Genomic DNA, 17,362 nt, shown 5'->3' on the forward strand with positions numbered 1-17,362 from the left:
AACACTACTTTAAGGATATTCAAGATTCTACTGCAGACCAAAGTGACATGACAGACATTTTTATGTGTACATAGTGTGAATCAGGAGAGTCATTTATGTGGATTAAAAATGACAATATTTTCCTCCTAAATATAGTATAAAGATCAGTATAGAGGTATGAAGCTGCATAAAATTACAATACTCCTGAAATGCACAATTCAAAATAGCCGAGTTATATAGCCTATATGAGAGTACACTAGATTACATTTTATTTTTAAATGGATGCTCAAAAAAAATGACATAATAATCTGTTTTAGTTCATTTGGGTAATTGGGAACAGAATCCTAGAGGTTCTACAGGGACAGACGGACGGTGGTCACTCTCCTTCTGTGAACTTAAACCTTCCGACTAATTAAAAAGCTGCTTTTACGGTCTCCCCTTCAGACAGCCAGATGTGACCGGGGAGCTGTAAAATCTCAAAGCAGTATACAAAAACACTGCACTTTGAAAAACTTTGAGAAAGTGATTGGAGACCCAAAGTGGTCACATTGTAAATTCCTTCCCACACAGCAAGCTTCAGTTCTGTAGATAACCTTCTACCAAAAAAGATGAACGCAAAGAAAATACAAATGGATATTTTCAATTTAAAAAAGTTTATTTTAGTAAAATATTACCCTTTTGTACATCTCTAAAATATGATGTTTTAAAATATTTTTTTACCCCATTTAAATAGCCTTTATGTATTTTCTGAACACACAAATGAATCAGACTTTGGTCATTTTCACTTACATAGATTTACATTTACATTAGATTCTTATACATTTTCTGACACGCTGTCAAAAATGTACGCTAAGAGAAAAGATAAGCTTGGAGTATGCAGAAACACATGCAGCTGAGAGCATACATTAACAGATATCACCTTACCGTGCAAGCCCACTGCTCCTTAGCTGAACTGACAAGAGTTCTAGCTTTGTGAAATACAAGCCCAGCACCAGCAAATAGCGTCATCTACAACACATAAGTCACGACAGTTTGTATTCAGAACAGAAAGGGATTAATGATTAATGCCTCACTCCATATGCATGAAACGCCGGCTTTCTGCAAAGTAAACACAACCAGTCCTTCCACTTTTACAACAAAGACACAACAATCAAAAACACTCATCTTCTGAATTCGACCCATGCTCAGAGATGTGATGGGAAACCATGTTTGGAAGAAGAGGACTTTGCTTTTTAAGCACACACAAACATAAAAGTGCACACCTGAAGATAACAGCTACAAGATACCCTTCGATTTACCCAGCAACTGAACACGACTCTGGCCAGTCTATTGCTTTAAATATTTCACTCAAAGCCAGCGGGGATACAGTACTCGTGTTTCTCAAGCCCGATATATTAATATTCTACAAACTCTTTATTTAACAAAAGGAGGTAAAGTTCTCAATGTTTAAACAATTAAATAGAAGCAGCCTCACAAATAATAATAATAATAAAAAAAAATGTGTGAAACACATAACACCAGAAATCAGACCAGATGTTCTCTGTGAGCTTTCGCTACATGAGTTTTTCAGACTAACCAATCGTGTTAGTAACATACAGCTTTCTATGAGCTGCGACTTTTTAAAACAAAAATACAACCCAAAACATAACGATGCTTCTTCTGTATTAACCAAGGCTGTCAAGGATGCCAACATGGGAAACTTATCAGCTGGAGAATCATGTTGTAAGTGTTTTTCGCTTTGTATCGTGTCTTTTTTCTCCCTCCCCTTCGTCGATCTGGAAACGATGCTTTGCTAGCGATCCGTCTGTCTTGTCAGTGTAAAGTTGTAATTTAAAAAAATAAAATAAGTATTGATTTTAAACAGGCATACTATGCTGTGGGGAATAATTTTCTGTCATAGTTACAGTACAAAGTTATTTGATGCAAATGCCATGTTTAACTAGATGATAACAATGACGTGACTCGTGTGCTCTGGCCTCAACAGTCATTACATTTTAGACTGAGGTGTGGCAGTGATCGCCACAATCTCATCAGCTGTTCTGCCCACATGTGATGGTCAACACCTTGATACAGACACTTGATACAACATCTTTGTACAATTTGTCACCCATCAGTATATAACAGATATTTATAGAGCACATAACAGATTAAGATTGCCTCACGACACAGCCACAGATTCACTCTGAAGACAGTTTTCTAGTGTTTTACAGTCTTGCTCAGAATCTCCAGTCTCTTCCTTCACAGTCTCTTTCTCTTTAGGTCCACAATTTTTAGTTGATTCCACCTTTACCTCCTGACTCTCCACAGAGCCATTTTCCTTTTCCACGTCTTTCTGCACCTCTAAGTTTCTCCTCTCCTCTTCCTTTTGCCTCTCCAGCTCCTCTTCAGAAGCCTGAAGCTGTAGCTGCTGCATCAGTTCCTCCAGCTTGTGGGCTTTGCGCAGCTCATTTTGCTGGATGATGGCACAGAGATGCTCCGTCAGCTGTTCCTTCACCTCAGTTTTCTTGTGAAGGTCCAGCTTGGCTATCACGTATTCAGCTTCTGCCCTCTCATAACGCTTTCTGTGGAGAAATAAGGGAAGAAAATGACTAAGAAACATGAAGAGGATCAAAACAGTACACTCAGAAATGACATGCTGTTTTTGAGCTCAATTTCCCTCACGAATAAGTAACTGTTTTATTTTATTTAGAATATGTGCTGAAAAAGATCCAAGTATGTTCATTTATATTTCATAAGTGCTATGACCAAATATCCTTGGTCATATGACCAATGTGTTAGGAAATGTGCTCATTTGTTATTTCTGCTTTTTGTCAAACCTTAACCACTTAGGAACACAAATGGAGTTCACAACATTTTTCAAGAAAAACAATCCTGAGAATTTATATAAGAATAAACAAAACTCAAACTTAAATTAATAATGATTCAACAAATAAACACATTCTGGTTCCAGGAAGTCAAAGACTTGTATATAGTAGTAAAAGTAGTAATTTCTTAACAATTCATCTAAAACAGTTTCTATTGTTAATAGTGACATTAAATAATGGACTAAAGTAAATAAAGTTAACGCAGTAACTAATAACTTCAATTCTTACTGAACTCTACATTTAGTGAGTAAATATCAAAAGCCTGCTTAAGTTTCTCCATTTTGCTCCATTTTGGGAACAGAGCTTACGTTCTCTGCTCTCTGTGTCACAGCACACAGCATTAGTTATTTTCCTCTCTCACATTTCGTGAAGACCGTCTTCCATTCTGCCTTATCCTAACCATCTAACTGTACCAATACACGCTAGTCAGTCGGAGGCACAGTGAGGGCATGTCTTCACAGAATGCAATCATTGATACTGGGACTGACAAATACTGGAGACCAGAGTTCATGGACGGTGAAAAGATGATGATTTGTTTGATGATGAAGTTTGTTAAAATTAATGTTTAGAAACTACACACACACACACTTTACTTATTCGGCAACTAACAAAAAGGTCAGTTCAGCAGTGCTTGCATATACTTTAGGTTTTTTTTTTAAATTTTCTTTCATTTGGTGCTTATTATGTCTGGAACACCGTGCACTTCAATGAATGCAAAAAAATGACATGCAGAGTTGGTGACTGAACTAAAACCGACTGTACTGGCAGTGTCTCGTAACCCGCTGAGAGCAGATGCTTATTCTCTCAGAATGTCTGAATGCAGAAATATTGTTTTAATTGCAAAGGACAGAAGACCACATGGTGTTTGGAAACACTGTGGTAACAAACCAGATGATGGCAAACATTTCCAAAAATCAAATTTCACCTCTAGCTATTATGTTGCATCTCAGCAACATCTTAACAACTGACTAAATCAGCATAATCATAACAGAATCCAGTGTACCGAGTGTGTGAAGGTCGGGTTTGTCTTTTCATTATACAAACACCTGTAATGATACAGGGCTAATGTCACTACATGACAGGCTGCAGCTTCATGAACTAGGTCAAATACAGAGTTACCATATCACAGGACAGAAGACTGTTTACACTGGGAAAGTAAAACACCATAATACAAGATACAGGTTTAACTTCCTGTATTTCATGATAAATGACTCATGATTTTAGCTGTTCTGTCCTCTGCATGGTGCATATATTGTGAAAGGTTACACAAGTACTGTAGGGGGCAGTGTTTCTATGGTTTCAAAGCACAGCCTGTACTAGCAAGAATTTATACTTTTGAAAATAAAAGCAATAAAAAGCAACACACCCCTTAGGAGTTACTGTTCAACAAATTGAATGACAGCAGAAACTGTTTTCGGAGAGGCTCCAGGAAGAACATCAACGTGACGCTAAGGCTCCAATGGCTGTTTCACACAGCATTTATCTCCACTCTCATCACTGTGTCATATATAGATCTGACTCAGGGCAAAGAATAAATGAAATGGTAAATGGCCTATATTTATATAGCGCTTTACTAGTCCCTAAGGACCCCAAAGCGCTTTACACAACCAGTCATTCACCCATTCACACACTGGTGATGGCAAGCTACATTGTAGCCACAGCCACCCTGGGGCGCACTGACAGAGGCGAGGCTGCCAGACACTGGCGCCACCGGGCCCTCTGACCACCACCAGTAGGCAATGGGTAAAGTGTCTTGCCCAAGGACACAACGACCGAGACTGTCTGAGCCGGGGCTCGAACCTGCAACCTTCCGATTACAAGACAAACTGCCAACTCTTGAGCCACGATCGCCCCATATGAAGTGTTGACATTAAAAACAACCTTTGATGGTCTACAACAATCTGAAATATAACCACAATCTATAATGGCACTGATATCCATACTGTATCTAAAAGAAAAACAAAGTCACTGTAACATCACCCACCGATTCAGACTCTGCATTTTGAATCATCGACACTTGTATTATGGCTGTTTCCATGATGATTTTTCTGAAAGCCAGGACTGCCTGTATTTAGATCAGATGGTGGACTGCTAAACCAAGCTTCGAGGGATAACACTAGCAAGTTTATTTAGCAGTCTGCCTTTTTAAACTGTGCAGATTCACTACAGAGGTTCACATACACAGTACTGCTAATCAGCAGGATGTAGAAGACTAATAAAAATCATTAAAAATTCACTCAGGAAAAACTAGCACAAAATTCTTGGATGGTCTGTAGCGCAGAGTTGCTGTCAGGTGATAAGCAGTTGAACAAAAACAGCTGAATGGAGGAACTGCAGTTTTGGCATTTCCATGTTTATTTTCAGCCACTTGCATTGGGATCAAGGAAATTTGTCAATATTCATCCCTAGTGGAGAGTGACACTTCAACTGGTCAACTGACATGCATGTGTGGATGCATTCTAATGCCTAAGGTGTGACCTAACTAATGTGATTGCATCACAGGTACCAGGTGTGAATTGGGCATAAGTGTACTGGTGGGCCATGAAGTCATTAAAAACACATCTGTGCTTTTAATATTGTGACAAATTCACATCAGCTGTGGAAAAGGGTTTACTGACACTTTCTTTTATATTTTTTCCTGATGTTAAGGCTACCTTGCAGCTGAGTAGTCCCAACTGGCTTGCTCTATCTTTCCTCTCAGGATGCCAATGTCACAAGACACCATGTCGTCGAGGGCTTGCAGCTCTTTCTGGATTCTCTTTAGCTTTACAGTCTCTTCCTGAGTCTGTTTGGATCTGTGGAAAATAATAAACCATTCACACATATTGTTTTTTTGCCTTGACCTTAATCGTTGCAGTTTTGAGGCACATTTATATTCATCATGTTGACTTGATACTCTAGTGATATTTAAAGGGGGCCTCTTTTGAGCCTCTGTGTTCATAACAACGATCAAAAGAATGAAACTATATATACACTTACTTCTCAGCGATAGTTTTTGCCAGCAGAGCTTTCTTGCGTTTGTTCCTCTCTTCGATGATTTTTTGCTCTTGCTGAAGTTGCTCCAGACGCGTCTTTTCCCGTCTGCCATCACACAAAATGAGAATTTAAACAAATGCATTTGCAATTTCATCTCAGAAAGACCAAACAAAAAACATCAGGATTATGAAAGGAGCAGTGTCTTTCAAAATCGTTCTAATTTACAAACACAACAGCACCCTATGGTATGGGTTTGGCAAATTATTATTATTAAGATTTTGATCATTGTGTGTTGATATTCTGATTCCGTTTTTTCCAAGTATCTGGTGCAGATCAGAATCTGAATCAGAGAAACCTTATTCATCCAAGAGAGAAACTGAGTAAGATGTGGACAGTGCTGAGGTAGTATGCATGAATTTAATGAAATGTGAGCCACATGTGTACAAGACCGACAGTACTGTCATTTATACATCACTCAAATCACATGCATCATATAATATGCTTGCTTTGACAGCCAAAGATAACCAAAAGAATCATGCATCATTCTTGTGGATATCACTTTGATCCACATCACCCACCAACCAAGGCTCCACACCCTCCACGAGAACAACAGTCCCTAGCAAAATCGTCCTGCTTCTGCAAGAAAGTTCAACACTTGCAGTGCAAAAAACACTCCTCAGGAAGCGTTAAAGGAGCAGGACAAAGAACCCAGAGTTTTTACAGGTCTCCCAAACTACACACATCTAAATCTGTTCCAAATCTGAAACAAGTCTGTTCCATAGAGGCCATATTTTGGAAACCCACAGGAACCAAAGGATCCACAGCCACTGTTACAATGACAGGATACCCTGACAAGTCCTGTGTCCTGGAAGCATGGAAATCAATAATTTCCAATGATTTGTCTATACAGAAGCACAGGCGTTTATTTTCCACAACCATCACTTTTATGTTTGACTAGAACATTAACTAAACATTGATACAGCACTGATGAGTGCTAATTATCCAGCCGCAAAGTTGGGGCAGAGAGGAGCCATCTACTGTGGTAAGTTAAAGTTTTGTTTCTCACCCAGATAGACTGCAGATACACGCAAAACCACAACACACATTAATGATACAAATCACTGCTAGAAACCAAATATACAGAATTACAGTTAGGTCCATAATTTATTGGACAAAGTGAGATTTTTAAAAAAAAAAAAAAAATCAGTTTTCTCTTTGTACAACACCACAGTGGATTTTGGATCAAACAATCTGCATGTGACCAAAGCGCAGATCTTCAATTTATTTTAATGGATTTAACAGAAGGATAATTTCAGCTACTAATCTTTTTGGAACATTTTCTGCAGGACTGTCTCTGAAACCCAATGACATATATAATGATTGCTGTGAAATTTTAGCTTTATATATGAAAAACTTTCCTAGACTTTTATTTTTAAAGACGTATTAACTAGAGTCCGTTGATATGATTTCAAATCAATGTCACGATTGAATGTCAACATTCAACAATGTCAACATTTCCTGGCCGGAGGAGTTACGTGATAACCCATTCAGCACTACATTATTAAGGGGGCATTGCATACTTCTAACAAAGTCAAGAACACTCCCAAGGAGGTGGGTATTATTATCAACGTCTAAAATCAAGAGGTACTTTTATGTGGGGAAATGCAAAGGTTTACTACTACTAATTACATTCAAGAACAAGAAGACCAGAGTAGACTTTACCAAAAAAACATCTGAAAGAGCCTGCTGAAAATTAATTCTTTGGCTAAATAAAATCAGCATGAATTTGTATCAGAAAGACAACCAGATAAAAATATGCAGAAAGACTGTTTCCAATTATTAAAAATTATCCTTATATTTAAAATTAAATTTGTCCAAATGCTTTTGAGCTTTTGAATATGGGGGACTACCCATACGGAAAAGAAATAGTAAAAACTTATATGTGATTTACTCATGAAAGTGGCCACTTTCGCATTACTTTCATACATTGTTTTAGTAAGTATCCAAAACATAGAAGTTTCATTATATAATTTTTCAAGGGATCTTATATCTGTTTTCACACTTATATGCTTTTTATACAAGTTTCACACAAGACAGATACAAAGTTTATAAGATTTATATATATCTTTTCCATATGGGTATGCATAAAAATGGGTATGGTTTCTAAACAGTTGATGATAAATTTTTCTAAAAATGTTATTAATCAAAGCTGAAAGTCTGCGCTTCAATCACGTCTTGATTGTTTTAAAATCCTTTGTGGTAAAACTGCAAAAAATGTGTTTTCGTCCAACAAATTTTGGATCTATTTGTATATTTTGATTCACTGTGATACAGTCTCAAAGAAGAGCACAGAATGTCCCAGCATGTGCATGAAAACACACAATTATGTTTACATACTTGGGCATGTTTGCTACCCTGGTATTACACCTACTATGTAAATATTGGTCAGTTTACCTGTCATCTTTACAGTGCACGTGAGAACAAAATCATACTAACAATTCAACCTCTTGCTTATCCAGCTCTTTAACCACTGGGGTTTCTTCTTCTGTAGTCGGTTGGTCGTTTTCATTGTGCTTCATTATAGCGGGCTTCTGCTGCACCTCTTGTTTGACAGTGGGTGTTGTCGCCGGGGCTGTGGGTTTAGGCTCTTCCCTCGGGGACGGTTTGGTGAGTTGTTGTTCGCGTGAAAGAACCAGTGACTCGGCTCCTACGTTTTTCTGGGCTGCTGACTGCAGGGCTCTTTCTCGCTGCAACTGCTGCCGACTCCGGTTACCTGAAGCTGGTTTTCGACCCCGAACTGGAGGTGCAGATACAGTAGAGTCTGAAAAGTACACGTGACCATGGTTACTACTAAAAAAAAGAAGTAGGAATAAAATATCAGAATGAAGTGCTGAGTGTTCCGACTCTCAAGAAAGGTTAGCTTACCCTTTTGCTGTATCCTGCGCAGCTCCTCGTCTGAAAAACCGGCCCAACCGCTCATTTTGCAACTCGCCTAACGAGACACATGTAGGAAATACTCAAATTACTTAAGACTACAAAGTTTTTAATTCAGAGTAAAGTTCAACGAAGGTGTAAACGCCACCGCCATCTTTGTTTATTAATGCCACGTCAAGGACCCCAAAAAGACCCACGAAATTGAAGTCCTACATATCGCCTGCATTAAAACAACGAAGAAGAAAGAACTAACTTGAAATCTAATTGAGATCATCAACAAGAATAATATCAGTATATTCTTTAGATAATTATACGTTGATGAGCTTAAAATGTGCTTCGAGTTATTTTATTTATCTTCGCAACTTAATATCATTTGTATAAAAAAGATAAAAGGCAACGTTCTGAACACCTGATCAACAGACTGAAAATGTTCTTGAGCTCTGTGCTTGTGGCTTGATAGTCATTAAGTGTTGTTGATCAATTAATTGATTTTTTACACACACACACGTCCTAGGATGCATTATTTATCACAAAACAAAACAAAAGAAAACTGAGAGCTAGTGGAAACTTGTAGGACTTTATACAACAATTTGATTACTTCCTAAAATTAAAGAATGCACTTGCAAGTTCAATGAATGGGAATACTATGGAAGGCAACTGAAGTGGATGATTAAGGTTCCCTTTCTCTTCTCTGGGGAAAAAACTCTCCTGAAAATATCTCACCAAATGAGGAACACTTTCATTGAAGTATCTACAGCCATGACATGCATTTATTAATTCAAAAACAGAGTTTGCGTCAGCAAGATGAACAAGGCTACAGGGCTATACTCTCTTAATAACATTTTAAAATTCACACAGCAGTGGGGAATACATTTCAGTACAGTAGGCATCTTTCAGAAAGTAAACTAAATGTAAGGATATTAAGGATTATATTAAGGATGTTTAATTCCCCCATTGTTACTCTCTTCAATACCATGTGCCGACACAGAAGTCAGTTATCTCATTAGTAGTGCTACATCCTCACTGCATACGACCCTCGATACTGTGGCTCCACTGAAAATAAAGCTTCAAATTAAAAGCACTTGACTCCCATGCATGACTCTCAAACGTGCGCCTTAAACCAGACAAACAGTAAGTTAGAGAGGAAATGGCATCTCACTAAATTAGAAGATCTTTATTTAGCCCGCAAAAAGAGTTTGTTGCTCCATAAACAAAGGAAAAATAACAATAACAACAAAGGCTTTCCTAAAGTTGGGACATCTTACTTGTATCACTGATTCAAGAAAAGAAGAACAACCCCATGTTTTTCTTCGGTACTATAGCCCGGGTAACAAAGAGTTAGCACTCTTTTGAACTTTCCTCTCACAGTAACTAGTTGTGACTTAATACATTTCTTCAAGAAAAAATGTAACAATTAGAGAAAAAACAATCATACTCACACTCAAAGAAGTCCTACCATTAATTAACACTTTGATCTTAAATATTAGTCTTTCTATTAATGGCCTACATACCACATGTCTGTAAGGTGGCAGTAATTAAACCAGGTTCAGTCAGGACAAGCGTCCAATCTAAAAATAGTCATGAATGAAACAGTTCCGAAGTAAAGCGATCTCTCTCCTTTTATCTCAGACAGCGCTGCAATAAAGCTAATCCCCTCTCAGTTAATATGTGCATCCATCGTTTACACGTCGCTGAAAGCTGTGCTTAATTCAGTCTTATAGAAAAATGTCTCTGTCACTGAGGGTGTAGCCAGGTACAGCTCACAATGACTGGAGGCTAGCGGAGAGGCCAGGAGATTCTTTCTTGTACTTTGTGCATGTGGGTTGTGGATAAACCCCAGGTCTTTGGCAGTAATCTGATGGGAAACCAGACTGCGTGGCAAACTCCCCCATAGCAAAATTGGTATGGCCCGGATCTGGCCCACACAATGTGCTTACACATGGCCTACATACCGCAAAGAATGACGGCCCTTTGGTGACCCAGATCTGGTTTGCCAGAGGTGGCCCATACATGGGCCAGCACAAAGCCAGTTGGAGACACACTGTGCTGGCCTATGTGTGGATTACCTCTGGCAAACCAGATCTGGGCCACCAAAGGGCCGTCATTCTTTGCAATATGTGGGCCATGAGTAAGTTGTGTGCAGCCATGGGCCAGTTTCAGACACACTGCTGGCCCTGTGCTGGCAGAACAGTTTCAGCTCTGGCCCCAGATGTCAGCCTAAAGTGTACCTTAATCAAGCCATGTAATAACAACATGTGCCAGAACATAATAGTGCAAAAGTAAGATGACAAAACTCAGACAGTGAATCTCACACAGCACTTTTCTACTCTCGCAGATCACTCAAAGCACTCTATACAACATTCACCCACTTTCTCTAAACTGAGTGCTTCCTAACTACATTCATACACATTCAGGCAGAGTGGAGGAGCCAGGGATTGAACCACTAACCCTCTGATCAGTAGGTGACCTGCTCTACCTCCTGAGCTAGAGTGTACACTCACAAACCTGTCAAACCTGTCAAACCTGCGTTTGAAACATTGGCTACCATAGCAGTATATTACTGCAAAATGGCATTTGGGTTTTCTAACTAAAATAGGTAAATAGTAACATAAATATTGCCATCATTGCCACACCTGGCCCACATCTGTTGACATACACTCAGCCATGACACCAGTCAGTCAGAAGTGCCAGCTTGATGCCAGATCCAGGCCAGACCTGTTTTCTATGAGCCTGGGCCACATAAACCAAACCATAATCAGGCCAGATGTGGCATGCCATCACAAAAACAGAGCTATCTACGCCAGGGCTGGCCCATATCTGAATAACATAGCAGTTACCATGCCAGAAGTCAGCCAGCAGTGCCAGCTTGACACCAGATCCGGGCTAGACCTGTCTGCTATGTGAGCTGCTGCTCGCTCAGCTTTTACTGTTCTGAGATCAGCTATGGTCTGCGCCTCATATGGAGACACAGCTAGCATTAACAAGTAAACAAGCTTCAGTATTTAAGCATCTTAACAGATGAGTGTCCTCTTGCTACCCACATTGGCCACCATGAGTGGGGAGAGGAGATGTTTTTAACAACTGCTTTATTAGATCAGCAAGGAAAAGTCTGATAATGTTGGAGAGTGGACGCTAGCGCCAACTATATATTATTAAAGTAACTTTATATTCAAGTAAATGAGCTCAACTCTAAACATATGCAGTAATAATGTTAATCTATTTAACAATGATAGGGAAAAATTTTATGCAAAATATATTTTGTAACTTTTTGTAATGCAGTTTGCCTTTCTGTAAGTCACCAGATCGCAGTAAACTAAACCGTTACTTAAAAAGACATCACTTCACCCAGCTATTTGGGTTTCACTTACCACCCCTTGTCTGCAATATTCCTGTGTAATACTCAGTACAATGTTTATCAATGCTGCCAAATGTAACAATATATCTAGTACAAAACACCACAGCTGCAACATGGCACAATATTCAATAACACCCACATTCCACGACTTCTGCTACCCACCAACAAGTGTAATATCCTTCTTTTGTAAAGTGCAATATCTTTTTTTTTAGCAGAACTGTATTTATGTATGTTTATACTTTTATTTTTGCTATCTTATTATATTTGCTATTTTATTGTATCTAATTTCGTGGATGAATGATGAGCGTAACCAAGTAAAAATGTATGTATGGTAGTCTGCTGAAACGTAAGCTTTCCTCCAGTTTTACTGTACAATACCCAAGTACCACGACAGTTTAGGAATCTTTATCTTATGTTTATCTTTAGTTATAGGCCAATCTCGAACCTCCCTTTTAATCTCAAACATTCTCTAAGAGCACTTCTCTCTCACACTGCGGGCTTACTTATAAGTAGAATGGGAGGCAGAGCCTTCAGCTTTCAGGCCCTCTTCTGTGGAACCAGATCCAAGTTTGTACTTGAGAGACAGATACGCTTTCTACTTTTAAAATTAGGCTTAAAACTTTCCTTTGTTTCTAAAGAATATGGTTAGGTCTAGATCAGTTGATCTTGAATCCTCCCTTGGTTACACTGCAATAGGCTTAGGCTGTTGCGTTGATGAGTATTTCTTCTTCACTCACCTTTTTCAGTCACTGGTTTTATACATCACTCTGAATTTAGTCATTAATTATTATTAATCCCTCTTCAACAGTGTGTCTCTTATTCTGTCTCCCCCCCCCCATCACTTCCAACCAGTCATGGCAGATGGCTGCCCCTCTCTGAGACTGATTCTTCCCGTTAAAGTATTTCCTTCTTGCTGTCGCTAAAGTGCTTGCTCAGAGTGGGTCGTTTGATAGTTGGTGTTTCTCTCTATCATTGCGGGGCCTTTGCTTTCAGTTTGAAGAGCCTTGAGGCAACTGTTGTGATTTGGCACTATATAAATAAAAATGAACTGAATCGAATTGAATTGAATATAAGGAGTGAGTCATGGTGAAGGTGAATGCAGTGGTCTGTTGACTGCAGGCAGGGCAAGAAAAGAATTTCAGAACTGCCCTTAAAAGACCTGGATCCACATTTTTGGTTTTAATTGCTTTACTGTACTCATTATGATCTGAATTTAACATAGTGCAGGGTTTTCCGTTTAGCCAGTGTAAAGGCATAGTTTTTTCCTCGTCATTGGTGAGGAGAAGAATGGTGTAAAAACAATGACCCCTGCCTGGCAACTAATAAAAACTGGCATTCACATCATTTTTTTCATCTGGGCGCCAATTATGTGCAAGTGAAAAGACGAAACACCTCAGGAGGGCATAAATCGCTGGCAGAGTTGAGACAGAGCTGGGTATGGAGGCCAGATGGCAAGGAGAGAATAACTTTGTGTTGGGCTGAGGATGAGATAGCCTTGGATAGCTGATTAGGAAGGAAGGACCAGATGGCTCATTACTGAGATGACCTGTAGAGGCAGTTTAAGGTTAGAGGTGGAGGAAGCATCTAAATACCTCATATGAATGGATAGTAGTGATAAAAGAGAATGGCAAATTGAGTTACCAGAATGACTTCACTCAGTTCAGAAGTTCACCATTTCAGATCTGTCATCCACGTGTGTCAAGGTTTTCCCAGAATCTGAGAAAGTTCTTCCAGTCTATGACACAGCAAGAGGACATTAATCTGAAGTTAGTTTATACATGACTAATTAAAGACAATTTATTTTCTGAGGGGAAAACAAGGCAATGAATTCTGCAAAACCTTCAAACTTGGCTACTTGCTGTAGTTGTTCCTCTAATTAATCAAAACAACAACCCATGAAATGCATTTCTTCAACTTTTTTTCCATCGTACATTTTTCAAAGAAAACTGCAACTCTGGTTAAAAAAAACAAACATTTCTACAATCAAAACTTAAAAGTACATTTGTGTGTGCACTGGAAGTAAAAGCCAATTTTAGTAAATTATAATTTCTTTCATGGCCAACACACAGTTATGTGTATTATGTGCAGTGCGTACATTTGGGGGAATTGTAATTTACAGGTTACATTTAGAAGAAACCCTGATCTATATGTAAATGAGCCAATTCTGAACAATACTCCAGCTTTGCCACCTGTTGTGTTCTTTATAATATGTTTGGCATTGGACAATGACATTTCTTTATTATTTTATATCTCCAACACCGTAACAATGGATTTTGAATGAAATACTTAATATGTGTGACTGATGTGCAAATCTACAGCTTTAATTCCCTGGGTTCAACATAAGCGTTGCCTTAACTTGTGTTAGGAATTACAGGGAATTCTTTAATATAGTCTCCTTTTTTGAGACGTTTAAAAGTAATTGAGCAATTGAGTGACATGCTGTTTCATGGCCAGGTGAGGCCTGTCTTCTCGTTATTTCATTACAAATTAGAGATCTGGAGTTGATTCCATTTTTTGTATAAATAAGAGCTTAAGGAGAGCTGGTCACTTCTTCAAGCACTCTCTGAATACTAATCCCAATCACTTACCCTTCTGCTCATCCTCTGACAGCTCCTTTCTCATTAGACACAGAGACCCATGGACCTCCTCTCCCCCCTCTGGACAGAGGAGAAAATTGATGATGATTCTACGCGCCCGTGATTGGCAGCGGCCATAGAAAGGAAAACAGTCAAATAGTCTTTTTTTATATAAAATTTTTTTATATAAAAATGTATATAAAAATTATTGGCCTATCACCATAAAATAAAGTCTTCTTCACAAGGTACTTATGAACACGTTTATTTCCCTCATTAGCTTTATTTCATTCTTGGCAACAAAGGCAGGGGGAGGTAGGGTCAGTCTCTGATCCTGCCTCTCCCCTCTTTATTTCATAATATGGTTTGGTACAGTCTGTACCGTACAGACTGGGGGGTGGCTTTGTTAAAAGTAAAGTCTATAGTTAAAAAAAGAAGAAGAAAAGAAAAGAGAGACAGGTAAAACTGTCTAATTGTTTTTGTTTTTTTTAGAAATCATTTTTTAATAATGCATTTTAACCCACATAAACAGAGCATAGTTTTTGAAGAAGTGCATATTGCTCTGCATATATTTTACACACTGTATTTGATGTAAGGTGATGTAACAAAAAAAATCTAATAATATTTTCATTAAAAATATTAAAATGCAAAAAATGTCTTGAATTCAAAAACTCTGTGTGTAAGCAAAATATTCATCAGTGTCTCCAAAGTGTTATATTTTTAGGGTTGGCATGGTTTGCAATATTAAGGTTGGCCCCAAAGTGATATTTTTTTCATGGGGCCCCAAATCCCTGGTGGCACCCCTGTCTCTAGATCTCCCCCCTGGAAAATTACAAGTAAATTCTCCTGGCTAAATTGTCTGTCTCTGGACAATCTCCAAGTGTCAATTGTTCAAAAGATCATCTAGGACTAAGTCTTTCCTGTCTTCCCTGTAGCCCACGCTTCCTCTAAAATCTGAGTGATTTCCAACAACCCCTCTTCTCCCTCATCATCTCATACAACCCTCTGAGCATGTAAATAAAGGACTTAAAGCAAAAATAATTCTCCGTGGTCCTTGTTTGGGTTCCAGGCTTGAGTGCATTTTTTACCACTGGTTAAGCCAGTTTATGACATCTTAATGTAGGGCTATCAATGCCAGTCTCTACAATTAAAGGAAACTCAAAGGGTTTACGCTCAAAAACAAGAATACCAGATTAGACTGTGTGAGAAGATAGCCTGTCCAATTCTGGAAACAGAAAATCTTTGGATAGACAAAACCAATATGACCTTGTACCAGAATATGTACAGGAAGAGAAAATATGAAGACTGAGCGAAGACGTGCATGGTCTGAAGCATACCACATAAGCTGTCAAATATGGTGATGGCTATGTTATAGAATAGTCGTATATAGCTGGCAGTGGAACATGACCACTAGTGTTTATTGATGATGTGATTGCTGTTAGAAGTGACAATATGGGTTCTGAAGTCTACAGTGTTATACTCTGCTTGGATTCAACCAAATGTGAAACTGATGGGACAGAGCTTCACAGTGCAAATGGAATATGACTCGAAACATATTGAAAAAGCAAACCAAGAGTTTCTCAAGGGAAAGGAATAGGATATTTATCAGTGGCCAAGTAAGTCAGCTGATCTTACCTCAATAGAACATGCTTTTCAGTTATTGAGGAGAAAATTGAAGGCAGAGAGACCCCGAAACAAAAAACAATTGAAGACTGCTGCAATAAAGTCCTAGTAGAGCATCTCAAGTGAGGAACTGGATGATGTCCATTGATTCTAGACTTCAGGCAGTCATTCACCGCACAGGATTTTTATGCCAGCATTAAAAACAATCCTTACATTTAAAATTAGTTTGTGCAACTGCTTTTGAGCCTTTGGAAATTGAGGACTATGTATAAAAATTGGTGTAAATCCTAAACTGTTACTGCAATACTTTTGCTAAATCACTTACATTAAAACAGAAAGTGGGAGAGCAGGTAGAGAGTGAGCAGGCCGGTGAGTATTTCAGGTAAATCCTTCTCTTAGGTTTCAGGTATTGTCATACTGGAGATTGAGGCAAGGCTTCTCAGAGAACCAGACAGAAAATCAGAGTTGGAATCGAGACTAAGGAAATCAGTAAGGCAGACGAAACAAGGCAGGCGCCCATAAGCCTGAATTTCAACATCTCATTTGAAAAGAAAAGAAAAGAAAAGAAAAAGCAAAAAATAACCTGGCCTGCCCCAACCATGACATTGGGATGATTTCCTACAATGACATATAATTCTGTTAAAAAAGACTATCATTGAAGGGGTGTCCAAATATTTTTGGCTTCACTCTATACATAGAAGTGTAATTTGTTTTGATTGGAGGGCTGCCCGTGGCAGATAGAGCACCACGGGACACATGCAGTAAGTAATCACCTTTGCTCTGTAATGATGTCCTTAAAATCACACAAGCCGCATTGCTCAGTCAACAGAACAGGAAGTGCAGGTCTGAGTAGAATCAGAGCCTTGAAGAAACTGAGGATGATTAAAGTGTCAGGCTGTTACCATGGTTTTGAGCTGAAAGGTGATAGAACTTCCTTCTAATTGCTGTTTATAAAAATGACATCCAGTCCTCACTGATCCCTCAGTCATCTTCCATTTTAAAATGGCTCCTCTCTCCAGCTAGCTGCTGTTCAAAATATATTAACCTAATTTCGAATC

The 17,362-nt window shown here is 38.7% G+C and overlaps 1 protein-coding gene across 2 annotated transcripts; it reads right to left on the reverse strand.

The window, feature by feature from the left end:
• Positions 1-615: 615 nt before the first annotated feature.
• Positions 616-8,933, reverse strand: gorab (golgin, rab6-interacting). 2 transcript variants are annotated; one of them, XM_026147997.2, is made up of 5 exons: positions 8,745-8,933; positions 8,316-8,640; positions 5,823-5,924; positions 5,498-5,638; positions 616-2,540 (listed from the first exon to the last, which is right to left on the reverse strand). In XM_026147997.2, the coding sequence occupies exons 1-5, from the start codon at positions 8,797-8,799 to the stop codon at positions 2,138-2,140; spliced, it is 1,026 nt and encodes a 341-aa protein (XP_026003782.2). In that variant the 5' UTR covers positions 8,800-8,933; the 3' UTR covers positions 616-2,137. The 2 variants fall into 2 exon arrangements, with proteins under 2 accessions (XP_026003782.2, XP_080148245.1); XM_080292119.1 differs by lacking the exon at positions 5,498-5,638 and having other exon boundaries at positions 1,631-2,540.
• Between the last annotated feature and the right edge of the window lie 8,429 nt (positions 8,934-17,362).

The sequence above is a fragment of the Astatotilapia calliptera genome, chromosome 17, assembly GCF_964374335.1.
Source record: "Astatotilapia calliptera chromosome 17, fAstCal68.1, whole genome shotgun sequence".
NCBI lineage: Eukaryota > Metazoa > Chordata > Actinopteri > Cichliformes > Cichlidae > Astatotilapia > Astatotilapia calliptera.

Excerpts from the sequence above, each read along its gene's own strand:
- gorab (XM_026147997.2), bottom strand. The coding sequence starts at position 8,799 with ATGAGCGGTTGGGCCGGTTTTTCAGACGAGGAGCTGCGCAGGATACAG. Across the intron at positions 8,641-8,744 it reads GCGCAGGATACAGCAAAAGG|ACTCTACTGTATCTGCACCT; the intron begins GTAAGCTAACCT and ends TGTACTTTTCAG. Across the intron at positions 2,541-5,497 it reads TGGGACTACTCAGCTGCAAG|AAAGCGTTATGAGAGGGCAG; the intron begins GTAGCCTTAACA and ends ATTTCTCCACAG.